Genomic DNA, 16,123 nt, shown 5'->3' with positions numbered 1-16,123 from the left:
TGCCATGTGAATTCACATTGTCCTCTTGGTCCAATGGTCTGATGAGGCAGCCGTGCCATGTGAATTCACATTGTCCTCTTAGTCCAATGGTCTGATGAGGCAGCCGTGCCATGTGAATTCACATTGTCCTCTTGGTCCAATGGTCAAGACGCTTGGTTTCTCCAACGTGGGAGACCCTGGTTCAGATCCCACCCGTGACATACACACAGACGGCATTATTTAAAACAAGAGAGTTTTAATTGAAATTATAAAAAAAGGTACAAACAAAACAAGATTCATCAGGTTGAAAGCAATGACATGTTCAACAGCAAAAAAAGGCTCCCATCCCACCCTTCCCTCTCCCACAGCCCTCTTCATTGTAAATGAGGTACAATAGCACTTAATAATGACCACCGTGTGTACTAAACAGCTGGAATGGTAACAATAACCTTGCCCAATCACAAAGACACCCCTATACGGGGAGTAGGGAGTAGGGGACTAGAGAGTAGGGGGCTAGAGAGTAGTGGGCTAGAGAGTAGGGGGCTAGAGAGTAGGGGGCTAGAGAGTAGGGGGCTAGAGAGTAGTGGGCTAGAGAGTAGTGGGCTAGAGAGTAGTGGGCTAGAGAGTAGGGGGCTAGAGAGTAGTGGGCTAGAGAGTAGTGGGCTAGAGAGTAGTGGGCTAGAGAGTAGGGGGCTAGAAACTAGGGGTGTATTTGAGATTAGACGCTCCAGGGTAATGAAGCACACAGGTGGAGTAGATGAGCCCTGATGTCCCGTAGAAAATAACTGACGATCCAGAACAGCCAGGCGATCCAGACCTGACTAGACGAGCCAGAGTAGAACAGCCAGGCCAGGCTAGACGATCCCCACAGCAAAACAGCCAGGCGATCCAGACCTGACTAGACGAGCCAGAGTAGAACAGCCAGGCGATGATCCTGACGATTCAGCCGGAGCAGCCTCGGCAGCCACAGTGGGTGCACTCTATAATCCTCCCCTGTAGAGAGAGAGAGACAGACAGAAAGAGAGAGAGAGACACAGACACAGAGAGAGACAGACAGAGAGAGAGAGACAGAGAAAGACAGACAGAGACAGAGAGAGACAGACAGAGACAGACAGCGACAGAGAGCGACAGAGAGAGAGAGAGAGACAGAGACAGAGAGCGACAGAGAGAGAGAGAGAGACAGACAGACAGAGAGAGACAGAGAGAGAGCGACAGAGAGAGACCGAGAGAGAGAGCGACAGAGGAGACAGAGAAAGACAGACAGAGACAGAGAGAGCGAGACAGAGAGAGCGAGACAGAGAGAGGGGTTAACCCACTAGCAACTGAAATAGGGAGGAACAAACATGAATTTGTCCAATAAGGAACCATCGTTCTCGTTGCAAAATGTTTTGCTACGGTGTTCACTAATGAATACACCTCAGGTGTGTGTGAGATATAAAATGACAGTGTACCGATAAGGTATAGTATAGAGAGACTACGTGTAGTAGTAACATAGTGTAGTAGTAATATAGTATAGTAGTATTATAATGTAGTAGTATTAGAGTGTAGTATTATAGTATTATAGTGTAGTAGTAATATAGTATAGTAGTATTATAATGTAGTATAGTAGTATTATAGTGTAGTAGTAACATAGTATAGTAGTATTATAATGTAGTAGTATTAGAGTGTAGTATTACTATAGTATTATAGTGTAGTAGTAATATAGTATAGTAGTATTATAATGTAGTAGTATAAGAGTGTAGTATTATTGTAGTGTAGTAGTATTATAGTGCAGTAGTATTAGAGTGTAGTAGTATTATAGTGCAGTAGTAGTATAGTGCAGTAGTATTATAGTGCAGTAGTATTAGAGTGCAGTAGTATTATAGTGGAGTAGTATTATAGTGCAGTAGTATTATAGTGCAGTAGTATTATAGTGCAGTAGTATTATGGTGTAGTAGTATTATGGTGCAGTGGTATTATAGCGTAGTGGTATTATAGCGTAGTAGTACTACAGTGTAGTAGTATTGTGTAGCAGTTTGCTCTTGATGTACAGTGTATTGATATGGTATAGTAGTAGTACTATAGTTTTGTGTTGCAATACTCACCACCTCCAGTTTGCTCTTGGGAACTCTACAGATGTACAGTGTATTGCTATGGTATAGTAGTACTATAGTATTGTGTAGTAGTACTAAAGTATTGTGTTGCAGTAGTATTATAGTGTAGTAGTATTGTGTTGCAGTAGTATTATAGTGTAGTAGTATTGTGTTGCAGTACTCACAACCTCCAGTTTGCTTTTGGGAACTCTACAGATGTTGTGTATTGATATGGTATAGTAGTGTAGTAGTACTATAGTATTGTGTAGTAGTACTATAGTATTGTGTGGTAGTACTATAGTACTCACCACCTCCAGTTTGCTCTTGGGAACTCTACAGATGCAGTGTATTGATATGGTATAGTAGTGTAGTAGTACTATAGTATTGTGTAGTAGTACTATAGTACTCACCACCTCAGTAGTATTATAGTGTAGTAGTATTATAGTGTAGTAGTATTATAGTGTAGTAGTATTGTGTAGCAGTTTGCTATTGGGAACTCTACAGATGTACAGTGTATTGATATGGTATAGTAGTGTAGTAGTACTATAGTATTGTGTAGTAGTACTATAGTATTGTGTAGTAGTACTATAGTATTGTGTAGTTGTACTCACCAGTTTGCTCTTGGGGACTCTACAGATGTTGTGTATTGATATGGTATAGTAGTGTAGTAGTACTATAGTATTGTGTAGTAGTGTAGTAGTACTATAGTATTGTGTAGTAGTGTAGTAGTTGTACTCACCACCTCCAGTTTGCTCTTGGGAACTCTATAGATGTAGTGTATTGATATGGTATAGTAGTGTAGTAGTAGTACTATAGTATTGTGTAGTAGTGTAGTAGTACTATAGTACTCACCACCTCAGTAGTATTATAGTGTAGTAGTATTATAGTGTAGTAGTATTGTGTAGCAGTTTGCTCTTGGGAACTCTACAGATGTACAGTGTATTGATATGGTATAGTAGTGTAGTAGTACTATAGTATTGTGTAGTAGTACTATAGTATTGTGTAGTAGTACTATAGTATTGTGTAGTTGTACTCACCACCTCCAGTTTGCTCTTGGGAACTCTACAGATGCAGTTGGTTCCAAAGTTGGTGTCTCGTGTCTGGATGCAGCGAAGGCAGCACAGGTTCTCGTATCCCTGCTTCTTCCACTTAGCGATCAGGTTCTTATCAGCATAACTCTCCTTAATACAGTAGTCATACAGCTCTACACACACACAGACAGACACAGACACAGAGACACACACAGAGACACACACACACAAAGAGCATAATACCTAAAAACCCAACCCAAAAAATAAGCCAGTTTAACATTAACCCTGTCCTGGAGGTCACTGCAGCAGCCTGTCCTGGAGGTCACTACAGCAGCCTGTCCTGGAGGTCACTACAGCAGCCTGTCCTGTCCGGCCTTCCTCTTATATAACATCTACCTCTGCTGACGGCCTTCCTCTTATATAACATCTACCTCTGCTGACGGCCTTCCTCTTATATAACATCTACCTCTGCTGAAGGCCTTCCTCTTATATAACATCTACCTCTGCTGACGGCCTTCCTCTTATATAACATCTACCTCTGCTGAAGGCCTTCCTCTTAGATAACAGTAACATCTACCTCTGCTGACGGCCTTCCTCTTAGATAACAGTAATATCTACCTCTGCTGACGGCCTTCCTCTTATATAACATCTACCTCTGCTGACGGCCTTCCTCTTATATAACATCTACCTCTGCTGATGGCCTTCCTCTTATATAACAGTAACATCTACCTCTGCTGACGGCCTTCCTCTTATATAACAGTAATATCTACCTCTGCTGACGGCCTTCCTCTTATATAACAGTAACATCTACCTCTGCTGACGGCCTTCCTCTTATATAACATCTACCTCTGCTGACGGCCTTCCTCTTATATAACATCTACCTCTGCTGATGGCCTTCCTCTTATATAACAGTAACATCTACCTCTGCTGACGGCCTTCCTCTTATATAACAGTAATATCTACCTCTGCTGACGGCCTTCCTCTTATATAACAGTAACATCTACCTCTGCTGACGGCCTTCCTCTTATATAACATCTACCTCTGCTGACGGCCTTCCTCTTATATAACATCTACCTCTGCTGACGGCCTTCCTCTTATATAACATCTACCTCTGCTGACGGCCTTCCTCTTATATAACATCTACCTCTGCTGACGGCCTTCCTCTTATATAACAGTAACATCTACCTCTGCTGACGGCCTTCCTCTTATATAACATCTACCTCTGCTGACGGCCTTCCTCTAATATAACATCTACCTCTGCTGACGGCCTTCCTCTAATATAACAGTAACATCTACCTCTGCTGACGGCCTTCCTCTTATATAACATCTACCTCTGCTGACGGCCTTCCTCTTATATAACATCTACCTCTGCTGACGGCCTTCCTCTTATATAACATCTACCTCTGCTGACGGCCTTCCTCTAATATAACAGTAACATCTACCTCTGCTGACGGCCTTCCTCTTATATAACATCTACCTCTGCTGACGGCCTTCCTCTAATATAACATCTACCTCTGCTGACGGCCTTCCTCTAATATAACATCTACCTCTGCTGAAGGCCTTCCTCTTATATAACAGTAACATCTACCTCTGCTGACGGCCTTCCTCTTATATAACATCTACCTCTGCTGACGGCCTTCCTCTAATATAACATCTACCTCTGCTGAAGGCCTTCCTCTAATATAACATCTACCTCTGCTGACGGCCTTCCTCTAATATAACATCTACCTCTGCTGAAGGCCTTCCTCTTATATAACAGTAACATCTACCTCTGCTGAAGGCCTTCCTCTTATATAACAGTAATATCTACCTCTGCTGACGGCCTTCCTCTTATATAACATCTACCTCTGCTGACGGCCTTCCTCTTATATAACAGTAATATCTACCTCTGCTGATGGCCTTCCTCTTGTAGAACAAGTCGAAGATATATCTGCTCCTCTGATGATGCAGTCTGAATATCGGCCACAGGGACTCCACCTTCCGCTTTCCCTCGTGAGGCTCCGTCTCGGCTGGAAGGAGACAATCACAGCTCGTCATCAATACAATACAATACAATACAGGAATTATCCAAGATTCACATTATCCAAGATAACCGTTATCCAAGATTCACATTATCCAAGATAACCGTTATCTAAGATTCACATTATCCAAGATTCACATTATCCAAGATAACCGTTATCCAAGATTCACATTATCCAAGATAACCGTTATCCAAGATTCACATTATCCAAGATTCACATTATCCAAGATAACCGTTATCCAAGATTCACATTCATACATCACCTTTATATTGTAGCTAGCTAAGTAGCTACTAGCTGGCTGGTTGGTTGCTAAATTAACTACACTGAACAACAATATAAAACGCAACATGTAAAGTCCCCTGTTTCATGACCTGAATTATTATTTTTTAATCCCAGAAATGTTCCATTAATTTTTTTTTTTAAACTAATCTTTTTCAAATTGTGCACAACTTTGTTTACCTCCCTGTTAGTGAGCATTTCTCCTTTGCCAAGATAATCCATCCACCTGACAGGTGTAGCATATCAAGAAGCTGATTAAAACAGCATGATCATTACACAGGTGCACCTTGCGCTGGGGATAATAAAAGGCCACTCTAAAATGTGCAGTTCTGTCACACAACACAATGAGACACAATGGTGTCTCAAGTTGAGGGAGCGTGCAATTGGCATGCTGACTGCAGGAATGTCCACCAGAGATGTTGCCAGAAAATTCAATGTTCATTTCTCTACCATAAGCCACCTCCGTCATTTTAGAGAATTTGGCAGTGTGTCCAACCAGCTTAACACCCACAAACCACACCAGCCCAGGTCCTCCACATCCGGCTTCTTAACATGTGGGATCATCTGAGACCAGCCACCCGGAGACATGATGAAACTATACGTTTGCACAGCTAAAGAATTTCTCCACAAACTGTCAGAAACTGTCATCTGCGTGCCCGTTGCCCTCACCAGGGTCTTGACCTGACTGCAGTTCTGCTTCGTAACCAACTTCAGTGGGCAAATGCTCATCTTCGATGGCCACTGGCACGCTGGAGAATTATGCTCTTCACGGATGAATCCTGGTTTCAACTGTACCGGGCAGATGGCCGACAGAGTGTATGGCATTTTGGGGGCGAGCAGTTTGCTGATGTCAACGTTGTGAACAGAGTGCCCCATGGTGGTTGTGGGGTTATGGTATGGGCAGGCATAAGCTACGTACAACGAACTCAATTGCATTTTATTGATGGCAATTTGAATGCACAGAGATACCCGTGACGAGATCCTGAGGCCCATTGTTGCGCCGTTGATTCGCCACCATCACCTGATGTTTCAGCATGATAATGCACGAATGTCGCAAGGATCTGTACATAATTCCTGGAAGCTGAAAACAGCCCAGTTATTCCATGACCTGCATACTCACCAGACATGTCACCCATTGAGCATGTTTGGGATGCTCTGGATCGACGTGTACGACAGCATGTTCCAGTTCCCGCCAATATCCAGCAACTTCACACAGCCATTGAAGAGGAGTGGGACAACATTCCACAGGCCACAAACGGTGGTCACACCAGATACTGACTGGCCAACAGATGCATATCTGTATCCCCTGTCATGTGAAATCCACAGATTAGGGCCTAAATAATTTATTTCAGTTTAAGGATTTCATTATATATGAACTCAGTAACATTTTTTAAATGTGTTGCATGTTGCGTTTATATTTTTATTCAGTGTAGTTAACTTAGAAGCTACCTATCTAAAGTCAACATTTTGGGGCATGATTTTCGAGGGTATCTGAACAAGAACACACAATAGGAAAAAGGAAACAGACACGAGTAAATAAGTAAACGGCAGACAGCGGTAGGCATCTGGCTGTCACAGCTCGTCATACCATAAAACAGGAATGATCCAAGTCAGATTCATACAACAGCTTGGTAACATAGCTAGCGAAATTAGTACTAGTTGACTGGTTAAATATCCTAAACAAATGTCAACATTGTGGAGACATGATGTTAGCGGAGCCTCGTTTGGTACGGACTTAACTAGCTTAGGTGGCTAACATTATTACCTAGCTAAAATTACCTTCTCTCATTTTTTGGTCTAATTCGTCCAATGTCGGTTCAATCAACTCCCAGCCATCCGGAGGTGGTTTCCTGCTCCTCTTCACTTTCGGCATTGCGTTGAATCAAACGGATTTAGTTAACCAAAAACAACAAAACCTTATTTTCCCCCCCGTCCTATTTTTGTGTATTGATTTCGTAGGCCTGCTCACCGTCGCTTCTTCTTGACGTCACACCGTAGAAGGGGTCTTTCAGCTCGATCCTCGCACGATATGTACGTCACTCAATTCTATTTCATTCAATTGGGGCTTTTGCCGCGTTCAAAACAACTGGGAACTCGGAAATCTCCGACTTCAGTGCGGTCAAAACAACTGGGAACTCGGAAATCTCCGACTTCAGTTCGTTCAAAACAACTGGGAACTCGGAAATCTCCGACTTCCGTTCGTTCAAAACAACTGGGAACTCGGGAAACTCCAACTTCAGTGCATTCAAAACAACCGGGAACTCGGAAATCTCCGACTTCAGTGCGTTCAAAACAACTAGGAGCTCGGGGGGAAAAAAGTGTTCGGATGCTCTTGATCGACTTGTACGACAGCATGTTCCAGTTCCCGCCAATATCCAGCAACCTCTCACAGCCATGGAAGAGGAGTTGGATAAAATTTCCCGGGCCCCAATCAACAGCCTGATCAACTGTATGCAAAGGAGGTGTCATGCAGCGTGAAGGAAATTGTGGCCACCCCAGATACTGACTGGTTCTGATCCACCCCAGATACTGACTGGTTTTCTGATCCACACCAGATACTGACTGGTTCTGATCCACACCAGATACTGACTGGTTCTGATCCACACCAGATACTGACTGGTTCTGATCCACACCCCTACCTTTCTTTTTAATGTGTGTCTGTGACCGACAGATGCATATCTGTATTCTCAGTCATGTGAAATCCATAGATTAGGGCCTAAGGCATTGATTTCAATTGACTTATTTCCATATATGAACTGTAACTCAGTAAAATCTTTGAAATTGTTGCATGTTGCGTTTATATTTTTGTTCAGTGTAGTTAAATCGTATATTTGACTGATATAATACCATCAACAGGTTAGACAGGTCCATTTATTTATTTGGTTATTTTTCTGACAGAAGGCTGTATCATAAATAACTACTCATTATTTATCTTTACATCAGTCACAGTCAATATACCCACAATGCATCATGAATTTGATGCTCTGGAACCCTGGGTCCCGCCCCTCTTCTTGTCTCCTCTTCCATCCCCTTCTCTTCTCCATCCTAGACATCTGAAAACGGGATGTAAAAGTGGTGTATTCTGTTTTCTCCTGTCCAGTCGTTTCAGTATAGAAGACAGAGAGGACGTAGAGAGGAGGATGTCAGTGTAGAAGACAGAGAGGAGTTAGAGAGGAGGATTTCAGTGTAGAAGACAGACAGAAGTTAGAGAGGAGGATTTCAGTGTAGAAGACAGACAGGAGTTAGAGAGGAGGATTTCAGTGTAGAAGACAGACAGGAGTTAGAGAGGAGGATTTCAGTGTAGAAGACAGAGAAGGCTTAGAGAGGAGGATTTCAGTGTAGAAGACAGAGAAGGCTTAGAGAGGAGGATTTCAGTGTAGAAGACAGAGAAGGCTTAGAGAGGAGGATTTCAGTGTAGAAGACAGACAGGAGATAGAGAGGAGGATTTCAGTGTAGAAGACAGAGAGGAGGATTTCAGTGTAGAAGACAGAGAGGAGGATTTCAGTGTAGAAGACAGAGGAGAGTTAGAGAGGAGGATTTCAGTGTAGAAGACAGAGAGGAGTTAGAGAGGAGGATTTCAGTGTAGAAGACAGACAGGAGATAGAGAGGAGGATTTCAGTGTAGAAGACAGAGAGGAGTTAGAGAGGAGGATTTCAGTGTAGAAGACAGAGAGAAGTTGGGGGGGAGGGGGGGGGGGGGTCCATACCCGAGAGAGTAGGTAGATGCTTTGTCCTTGTGTTTGTATGTAACAATATTGAGCACATGGTGTGACTTGCTGTATCTTACAAAGTTGTGGTTAATCAGGTATAGGGAGGGGTGGTCATCACGAGGTTTAACTGAGATGGAAAAATACTGAACAACGCAATAGCAGGAACTGAGCAACTGTTATAACTAGGGGGTGATACCAGAACAGTAAGGATCTATACATCGACGGAGGGAGGACTCCAAGAAGAGCCAAGAGGCGGGGACCCGCCTGAGCGCCTGCGATAGGCTGGGCAAGTCTAAACCATGTGCCTCTACTGTGATAGGCCAACAGACGGGTTGGGACAATGTCCATCACAGTATAAGAACACTGTTTACATACATCCAGTCAGTTCCCTGTTCTGCCCTGCGTGGTATTACAGTGAGCCCGTATATACGAAAGTCGCATTTGCCATTTATTACTTAGCTAATAAAAAATACATAGTAATCACAATCGGTGAGTCATTGTTATATTTATCCTGATACCAGATTCTACCAGTATGTTGAGTTTTCCTTTTCTCCTGAGTGATGAAGGACTGGCTGGCTTGTGGGTCAAATAGTAAAATGACATTAAAAACCTTATTGTTATTGATATTTTACGTGGCGCCAGCGTGAGATACGGGTTGAGAAACGTTCCTCGATACAGGGATGGGACATGCCACTGCACTCCAAATGTTACCTTCGTCCTCACTGCTCCACCGAGAAGATTGAAATACCGCTTATTCCCCCCCCCCCCCCCCCCAGAAAAAAACGTCCCTTTTCGTCCTCATGCTAACTCGCAGTATTCACAGCAGTCATCATGAAATGACATGTTTGTGTTGAACAACAAAAGAGCTGATTGGCTGACGCATTTCAAAATGGCTGCGGTGGCTACCGCATGAGGATAAAAATGGCAGTTTTCCTAGAAAACAAGTAGTGTGAATTTTTTTTTTTTACCTTTATTTAACCTTTATTTAACTAGGCAAGTCAGTTAAGAACAAATTCTTATTTTCAATGACGGCCTAGGAACAGTGGGTTAACTGCATTTGGAGTATGGTGGCTTATCCCATTGCGTTACCCTTTTCCAGCCCATATCTCACACTAGCTCAATGGGGATCTTAATGTAACCATGGTTGCAGTCTGACCCCAGTGCAGTTCTGTGTAAACAAGCGTAATTATAGGGTCGGCATCTTCTGGCAAGTTCACATCCAGACTCTCTCAGAGATCGATTAGTCGGCCTTTTAACCCCCCTCCAGGTCAAAGGTTAGAGTTCAACCTGCCCGCCTTCTGGAGGCAGGAGAAACAAGATGGCAGATCAACAAGACAAACGGGACTTGTCTTAGTTAATCTAACTTTTCCCACTGTTGATTGCTACATATTAAAACTATATACAATTAGCTAGACAAAGCAATCTAGCTCCCACGCCTTTTTATGGTTGATATATCAGCTACTAAAAGCGAGATTTCACAGATTAGCTGATTGCTAACTGCCGTTAGACAGCTAAGCTAGGCTAGGCTAAACTAGCTTGTTTCTGTCTGGTCGGAGCGGGGTTAGACTGCTAGGCTAGGCTAAACTAGCTTGTTTCTGTCTGGTCGGAGCGGGGTTAGACTGCTAGGCTAGGCTAAGCTAGCTTGTTTCTGTCTGGTCGGAGCGGGGTTAGACTGCTAGGCTAGGCTAAGCTAGCTTGTTTCTGTCTGGTCGGAGCGGGGTTAGACTGCTAAGCTAGCTTGTTTCTGTCTGGTCGGAGCGTAGTGAGACCTGCCATCATGCAGGACCTGTTAGCCACCGTGGACCACATCAAGTTTGATCTAGAGATAGCTGTGGAGCAGCAGCTGGGGGCTCAGCCTCTCCCTTTCCCCGGGATGGACAGTAAGTAGTCGCTACTTACTAACGTTAGCTAGGTACTGTTGTAGTTTTAGCATGGTAGCTAAGCTAACTTGGCTAGCTAGCTGACTTCTTAACTGGTTTTATTGTTAGGTGTTTTTGCAGAGTTTGAGGATTATGTATGGTTTTGTATTGTAACTTCCTGTGTCTGTGCAGAGTCCGGGGCTGCTGTGTGTGAGTTCTTCATGAGAGCAGCCTGTCTCAAAGGTGAGAGTATTATCGGTGATGAGTTCTCTCTATGTGACTACTACAGCCTCCTCTACAAGTGTGTGTGTGTGTATTAACTGATCTGTACATGTATTTAATGAATTGACTAGTGTGTGTGTGGATAGGAACTGACCCAGTGTGTGTGTGTGTGGATAGGAACTGACCCAGTGTGTGTGTGTGGATAGGAACTGACCCAGTGTGTGTGTGTGGATAGGAACTGACCCAGTGTTTGTGTGTGGATAGGAACTGACCCAGTGTTTGTGTGTGGATAGGAACTGACCCAGTGTTTGTGTGTGGATAGGAACTGACCCAGTGTGTGTGTGTGGATAGGAACTGACCCAGTGTTTGTGTGTGGATAGGAACTGACCCAGTGTGTGTGGATAGGAACTGACCCAGTGTGTGTGTGTGGATAGGAACTGACCCAGTGTTTGTGTGTGGATAGGAACTGACCCAGTGTGTGTTGATAGGAACTGACCCAGTGTGTGTGGATAGGGACTGACCCAGTGTGTGTGTGTGGATAGGGGCTGACCCAGTGTGTGTGTGTGGATAGGGACTGACCCAGTGTGTGTGTGTGGATAGGAACTGACCCAGTGTGTGTGGATAGGAACTGACCCAGAGTGTGTGGATAGAAACTGACCCAGTGTGTGTGGATAGGAACTGACCCAGTGTGTGTGGATAGGAACTGACCCAGTGTGTGTGGATAGGAACTGACCCAGTGTGTGTGGATAGGAACTGACCCAGTGTGTGTGGATAGGAACTGACCCAGTGTGTGTGTGTGGATAGGAACTGACCCAGTGTGTGTGTGTGGATAGGAACTGACCCAGTGTGTGTGTGTGTGGATAGGAACTGACCCAGTGTTTGTGTGTGGATAGGAACTGACCCAGTGTTTGTGTGTGGATAGGAACTGACCCAGTGTTTGTGTGTGGATAGGAACTGACCCAGTGTGTGTGTGTGGATAGGAACTGACCCAGTGTTTGTGTGTGGATGGGCACTGACCCCGTGTTTGTGTGTGGATGGGAACTGACACAGTGTGTGTGTGGATAGGAACTGACCCAGTGTGTGTGGATAGGAACTGACCCAGTGTGTGTGGGTGGATAGGAACTGACCCAGTGTGTGTGTGTGGATAGGAACTGACCCAGTGTGTGTGTGTGGATAGGAACTGACCCAGTGTGTGTGTGTGGATAGGAACTGACCCAGTGTGTGTGTGTGGATAGGAACTGACCCAGTGTGTGTGTGTGGATAGGAACTGACCCAGTGTGTGTGTGTGTGGATAGGAACTGACCCAGTGTGTGTGTGTGGATAGGAACTGACCCAGTGTGTGTGTGTGGATAGGGACCGACCCAGTGTGTGTGTGGATAGGGACTGACCCAGTGTGTGTGTGGATAGGGACTGACCCAGTGTGTGTGTGGATAGGGACTGACCCAGTGTGTGTGTGGATAGGGACTGACCCAGTGTGTGTGTGGATAGGAACTGACCCAGTGTGTGTGTGGATAGGAACTGACCCAGTGTGTGTGTGGATAGGAACTGACCCAGTGTGTGTGTGGATAGGAACTGACCCAGTGTGTGTGTGGATAGGAACTGACCCAGTGTGTGTGGATAGGGACTGACCCAGTGTGTGTGTGTGGATAGGGGCTGACCCAGTGTGTGTGTGTGGATAGGGACTGACCCAGTGTGTGTGTGTGGATAGGGACTGACCCAGTGTGTGTGTGTGGATAGGGACTGACCCAGTGTGTGTGGATAGGAACTGACCCAGTGTGTGTGTGGATAGGAACTGACCGTGTGTGTGTGGATAGGAACTGACCCAGTGTGTGTGTGGATAGGAACTGACCCAGTGTGTGTGTTGATAGGAACTGACCCAGTGTGTGTGGATAGGGACTGACCCAGTGTGTGTGTGTGGATAGAAACTGACCCAGTGTGTGTGTGTGGATAGAAACTGACCCAGTGTGTGTGTTGATAGGAACTGACCCAGTGTGTGTGGATAGGGACTGACCCAGTGTGTGTGTGTGTGTGGATAGGGACATTGACCCAGTGTGTGTGTGTGGATAAGGACTGACCCAGTGTGTGTGGATAGGAACTGACCCAGTGTGTGTGTGGATAGGAACTGACCCAGTGTGTGTGGATAGGAACTGACCCAGTGTGTGTGTGTGGATAGGAACTGACCCAGTGTGTGTGTGGATAGGAACTGACCCAGTGTGTGTGTGGATAGGGACTGACCCAGTGTGTGTGTTGCTGCAGGTGGGATGTGTCCGTTCCGTCACATCAGTGGGGAGAAGACGGTGGTGTGTAAACACTGGCTCAGAGGACTCTGTAAGAAGGGAGACCAGTGTGAGTTCCTACACGAGTACGACATGACCAAGATGCCCGAGTGTTACTTCTACTCCAAGTTCGGTATGTCGCTGGGGGTTTATTTCACCTTTTATTGAACCAGGCAAGTCCGTTAAGAACAAATTCTTATTTTACAATGACGGCCTCCTGCGGGGACGGGGCCTGGGATTAAACATACAAATCAATTATAGGACAAAACAACAGAGACGAGAGACAACACTACATAAAGAGACCTAAGACAACAACACACATCACAACAAGAGAGACAACACTACATAAAGAGACCTAAGACAACAACACACATCACAACAAGAGACACCACAACACTACATAAAGAGACCTCAGACAACAACACACATCACAACAAGAGAGACAACACTACATAAAGAGACCTAAGACAACAACACACATCACAACAAGAGAGACAACACTACATAAAGAGACCTCAGACAACAACACACATCACAACAAGAGAGACAACACTACATAAAGAGACCTCAGACAACAACACACATCACAACAAGAGAGACAACACTACATAAAGAGACCTCAGACAACAACACACATCACAACAAGAGAGACAACACTACATAAAGAGACCTCAGACAACAACACGCATCACAACAAGAGACCCCACAACACTACAACAAGAGAGACAACACTACATAAAGAGACCTCAGACAACAACACACATCACAACAAGAGAGACAACACTACATAAAGAGACCTCAGACAACAACACGCATCACAACAAGAGACCCCACAACACTACAACAAGAGAGACAACACTACATAAAGAGACCTAAAGACAACAACACACATCACAACAAGAGAGACAACACTACATAAAGAGACCTAAGACAACAACACACATCACAACAAGAGAGACAACACTACATAAAGAGAGACCTAAAGACAACAACACACATCACAACAAGAGAGACAACACTACATAAAGAGACCTAAGACAACAACACACATCACAACAAGAGACACCACAACACTACATAAAGAGAGACCTAAAGACAACAACACACATCACAACAAGAGAGACAACACTACATAAAGAGACCTAAGACAACAACACACATCACAACAAGAGAGACAACACTACATAAAGAGAGACCTAAAGACAACAACACACATCACAACAAGAGAGACAACACTACATAAAGAGACCTAAGACAACAACACACATCACAACAAGAGACACCACAACATTACATAAAGAGAGACCTAAGACAACAACACACATCACAACAAGAGAAACAACACTACATAAAGAGACCTCAGACAACAACACACATCACAACAAGAGAGACAACACTACATAAAGAGACCTCAGACAACAACACACATCACAACAAGAGAGACAACACTAAATAAAGAGAGACAACACTACATAAAGAGAGACCTAAAGACAACAACACACATCACAACAAGAGAGACAACACTACATAAAGAGAGACCTCAGACAACAACACACATCACAACAAGAGAGACAACACTACATAAAGAGACCTCAGACAACAACACACATCACAACAAGAGAGACAACACTAAATAAAGAGAGACAACACTACATAAAGAGAGACCTAAAGACAACAACACACATCACAACAAGAGAGACAACACTACATAAAGAGACCTCAGACAACAACACACATCACAACAAGAGAGACAACACTACATAAAGAGAGACCTCAGACAACAACACACATCACAACAAGAGAGACAACACTACATAAAGAGACCTCAGACAACAACACACATCACAACAAGAGAGACAACACTACATAAAGAGACCTAAGACAACAACACACATCACAACAAGAGACACCACAACACTACATAAAGAGACCTCAGACAACAACACACATCACAACAAGAGAGACAACACTACATAAAGAGACCTAAGACAACAACACACATCACAACAAGAGAGACAACACTACATAAAGAGACCTCAGACAACAACACACATCACAACAAGAGAGACAACACTACATAAAGAGACCTCAGACAACAACACACATCACAACAAGAGAGACAACACTACATAAAGAGACCTCAGACAACAACACACATCACAACAAGAGAGACAACACTACATAAAGAGACCTCAGACAACAACACGCATCACAACAAGAGACCCCACAACACTACAACAAGAGAGACAACACTACATAAAGAGACCTCAGACAACAACACACATCACAACAAGAGAGACAACACTACATAAAGAGACCTCAGACAACAACACGCATCACAACAAGAGACCCCACAACACTACAACAAGAGAGACAACACTACATAAAGAGACCTAAAGACAACAACACACATCACAACAAGAGAGACAACACTACATAAAGAGACCTAAGACAACAACACACATCACAACAAGAGAGACAACACTACATAAAGAGAGACCTAAAGACAACAACACACATCACAACAAGAGAGACAACACTACATAAAGAGACCTAAGACAACAACACACATCACAACAAGAGACACCACAACACTACATAAAGAGAGACCTAAAGACAACAACACACATCACAACAAGAGAGACAACACTACATAAAGAGACCTAAGACAACAA

General features: G+C 44.0%; 2 protein-coding genes across 3 annotated transcripts in view; one reads left to right on the top strand and one right to left on the bottom strand.

Annotated features, from left to right (window-relative positions):
• Nucleotides 1-218: 218 nt before the first annotated feature.
• Nucleotides 219-7,402, bottom strand: LOC139422380 (BUD31 homolog). 2 transcript variants are annotated; one of them, XR_011635734.1, is made up of 5 exons: nt 7,162-7,402; nt 4,969-5,091; nt 3,089-3,255; nt 569-972; nt 219-507 (listed from the first exon to the last, which is right to left on the bottom strand). XR_011635734.1 is itself a non-coding variant. In XM_071173585.1 (4 exons), the coding sequence occupies exons 1-4, from the start codon at nt 7,253-7,255 to the stop codon at nt 922-924; spliced, it is 435 nt and encodes a 144-aa protein (XP_071029686.1). In that variant the 5' UTR covers nt 7,256-7,402; the 3' UTR covers nt 219-921. The 2 variants fall into 2 exon arrangements, 1 of the variants encoding a protein (XP_071029686.1); XM_071173585.1 differs by having other exon boundaries at nt 219-972.
• Nucleotides 7,403-10,735: 3,333 nt separating this feature from the next.
• Nucleotides 10,736-16,123, top strand: part of LOC139422379 (cleavage and polyadenylation specific factor 4) — a 30,405-nt gene continuing 25,017 nt past the window's right edge. Inside the window, exons 1-3 of the mRNA XM_071173584.1 lie at nt 10,736-10,971; nt 11,143-11,193; nt 13,429-13,581. Coding sequence (XP_071029685.1) covers nt 10,869-10,971; nt 11,143-11,193; nt 13,429-13,581 — 307 coding nt within the window. The 5' untranslated portion in view covers nt 10,736-10,868. The remainder of the gene's footprint in view (nt 10,972-11,142; nt 11,194-13,428; nt 13,582-16,123) is intronic.

The sequence above is a fragment of the Oncorhynchus clarkii genome, chromosome 12, assembly GCF_045791955.1.
Source record: "Oncorhynchus clarkii lewisi isolate Uvic-CL-2024 chromosome 12, UVic_Ocla_1.0, whole genome shotgun sequence".
In the NCBI taxonomy this organism is placed as follows: Eukaryota; Metazoa; Chordata; class Actinopteri; order Salmoniformes; family Salmonidae; genus Oncorhynchus; species Oncorhynchus clarkii.
Note: the sequence above shows the minus strand (reverse complement) of the source record. Positions and strands in the feature narration are given on the sequence as shown.

Bases quoted from the DNA above. Each gene is read 5' to 3' on its own strand.
- LOC139422380 (XM_071173585.1), bottom strand. From the start codon at position 7,255: ATGCCGAAAGTGAAGAGGAGCAGGAAACCACCTCCGGATGGCTGGGAG. The intron at 5,092-7,161 runs GTAATTTTAGCT...GTCTCCTTCCAG, and splicing joins AGACCAAAAAATGAGAGAAG to CCGAGACGGAGCCTCACGAG. The intron at 973-3,088 runs GTGAGTACAACT...CTCTCTCTACAG, and splicing joins CCAAGAGCAAACTGGAGGTG to GGGAGGATTATAGAGTGCAC.